Source organism: Penaeus vannamei, chromosome 8, assembly GCF_042767895.1.
Source record: "Penaeus vannamei isolate JL-2024 chromosome 8, ASM4276789v1, whole genome shotgun sequence".
Lineage (NCBI taxonomy): Eukaryota > Metazoa > Arthropoda > Malacostraca > Decapoda > Penaeidae > Penaeus > Penaeus vannamei.
The window spans coordinates 21,386,937-21,389,436 of record NC_091556.1 but is presented as its reverse complement, the minus strand read 5'-3'; the positions used below and the strand labels follow the sequence as shown (position 1 = coordinate 21,389,436).

The window sequence follows — 2,500 nt, the reverse complement described above, 5'->3', positions numbered from 1 at the left end:
CTGGGTTGCGAAGAGAGTCGAATGGCTTGACATGGCTGTAGAAATTTGTGGTATATCAACAGGTGTTGGCAAGAGGGATGGCTGGCGAGACAACGGCGGGTCTGAAGTGAGTGGCGAGGTGAAGGAGTCAGTGTTAGCTGGCGAGGAAGGGGACAGCTGAGGCGACACCCCTGAGTACACATAATGGTGCACGAGTGACGGTTGTCCGCGCCCATATTCCTGCTGTTGGCCTCCCCAGGGCGAGGTCTGTACACCCCAGTCGCCGCTGTTGGCGCAGAGAGTCTCGTACCCATTGAGTTTCTCGCCATAACCTGAGTCCCGCGACATTTGTGAAGTTGTCAAGTCAAACTTAACCCTATGCGAACTTCGAGATGATCCCGAGGACGAGGCTCGGCTAGGACCACTCTCTGGAGAGTCAGGTGTATCTTCTGTACTCCTGCAGTCGGGAACTTTCTCTGCTTCCTGCACTTCCTTCTCTTTCCATATGCACACTAATTCTGAATTGTCATGGACGGTTTCTGACATCAGAGCGGAGACTCCCTGCACGGAGTCAGCCTCGGGGTCCTCACCCAGTATAACGGGCGTGGTATCCAGATGGAGGGAACTATCCGAGTCGTTCCTGTCCCCTTTTCGTGGCGTGGGGGGCGTGGGCATGATAGGGTCAATTGTGATGAAGGTAGTTGGGGTAATGGAGTGCGGACTGATCTCCTCGTCGTCAGAAGACTCGGGGAGTTGCTCTGCTGCTGGCAATACCTGCCGCCTGGAATCCAAAGGTGGAGTCTCCACGTAAAAGCAGTACCCAGTACCAAGACGAGTAAGGGGCTGACGATGGTTTAGAACCGGGGACTGATGCAAGGGCTGCAGGGCTGACGAAGCTCTCCTACCCTCCCTGAGCAAGAGAGATGCTCGTGACACCACACTCGAGGCTTCACTCAACGTTTCAGGCGAGGCTAGCGGCGCCACCCCGGCCAGCCAGTCCTCTCCGCGCTCTAGCGATCCTCGCGTCGATTCCCTGACCCCGAGGAGCAGCTGCTCCTCAAGAGCCGATAACAGCTCCCATGTGATAGCTGGTGAGTGGACGTGAGCTGTCTTGCGCAGGTCCAGAGCGGGCTCCGGCGAAGTGACAGGCGAGCAGGTAAAGGAAGTTTCGAGGAGGAGCTTATGTGGCGGAGTCGCCAAGCGATTCCCACTATTTGACGCAGTGGGATTTGACGAAAGGGGAACGTTATTTTGCGGGGTCAGCCTCCTAGTCTCCTCTGCAGGAGTCATCGGATGAGGCAAAAGACTGGTGGGCGTGTGCGGGCGCGAGGAAAGAAGCCTACGTGTTTCTCCGCCCTCAGGAATGAGGCCATCACTCCTTCGGCGAGCTGGGCTGTCCGACATCCGCTGGGGCTTCGTCGGGCCCGGATTCTCCAGCACCTGTGGGACCCCAGAGAAGTTATATGACGATCTTACATTCATATTTCCACAAGCCATAAAGGGCATCTGAATGATGTTCGTTTTCGGTCCTGTAATCCAATCATAAAATCATAAATTATAAAAGTAAATGCTAAAATGAAACAATCTCTACATAACATCAAAACAAAGGTAAGGGTGTGTAACTAATAATAATAGTAATGATAAAAATAATGTAAAGGCTAAAGCAAAAGTAGGTATGATTTCCTTTTCTACGGCAGACAAAACTTACTGAAGGACACATAAGAAATGGACAGTAAAGTCAGGAAGATTAATTCATTCGGCCGCTTTGTTCATCAAAGGTGTTAAAGAATATAAAGCGAGAAGTGTTCACTGTGTTGTTACAAGCCAAGAAAAGAAATCACCCTTAATTCAATCAGATGCCAGTCTTCCGATACAAACGATTCCATAATTAAACAAACAAATAAGTAAAAAAATAACGATACATGAAATAAAGTCTTCACACTTTTCCGTGCCAATATCACGATAAAATAGATTATATCTTAGCAGAAAATGGAAGAGCTGGAATAGGCAAATAGTAGTACATTATGCACTGAGAAGCTGTTACAACAGAAAGGACAGAGGGAGTACAAACGGCATTAAACTCTAATACAGTTCATTAATTTCCAAACAATGCACATGTTAGACACGCATAGGGAAAATGCATGTTACTAAGGCTGCTATATTTGTTCAAGGTTGTTAATGCATTGATTATAAACTATTCTGTTTTTAGTTTAGCGTTTAGTTTACCTGCTAACTTGGACTTATTCACTTGTGCAATGCAACGAGGGCAGACTTCTGCCACTTCGTTTCATCTCATAAATCAAAAATACAATTCCTGTTCTATTTCGCTTGGTTTATATTTATATCTATCTCAATATGTACCTTTACTTTAGATAATAAAGCACGGTCACTCGTCTCGAAGAAATACAGCATAACCAAACTTTTCTGTATCTTGACTAAACAACGACAAATACACGAAGATATAAGACCAACCAACTTATAAGAGAGCTAAACCTTACACCAGGATGTCTATTCAGTATAC

At 47.2% G+C, this 2,500-nt stretch overlaps 1 protein-coding gene across 3 annotated transcripts in view; it reads right to left on the bottom strand.

The window, feature by feature from the left end:
* The window catches only part of inaE (inactivation no afterpotential E), a 175,868-nt gene that overhangs the window by 348 nt on the left and 173,020 nt on the right, over positions 1-2,500 (bottom strand). For all 3 annotated transcript variants that reach the window (XM_070124414.1, XM_070124412.1, XM_070124413.1), the window contains one exon: positions 1-1,419. This exon is cut by the window's left edge and continues 348 nt beyond it. In XM_070124414.1, the coding sequence (XP_069980515.1) occupies positions 1,352-1,419 (68 nt within the window). In that variant the 3' untranslated portion in view covers positions 1-1,351. The remainder of the gene's footprint in view (positions 1,420-2,500) is intronic.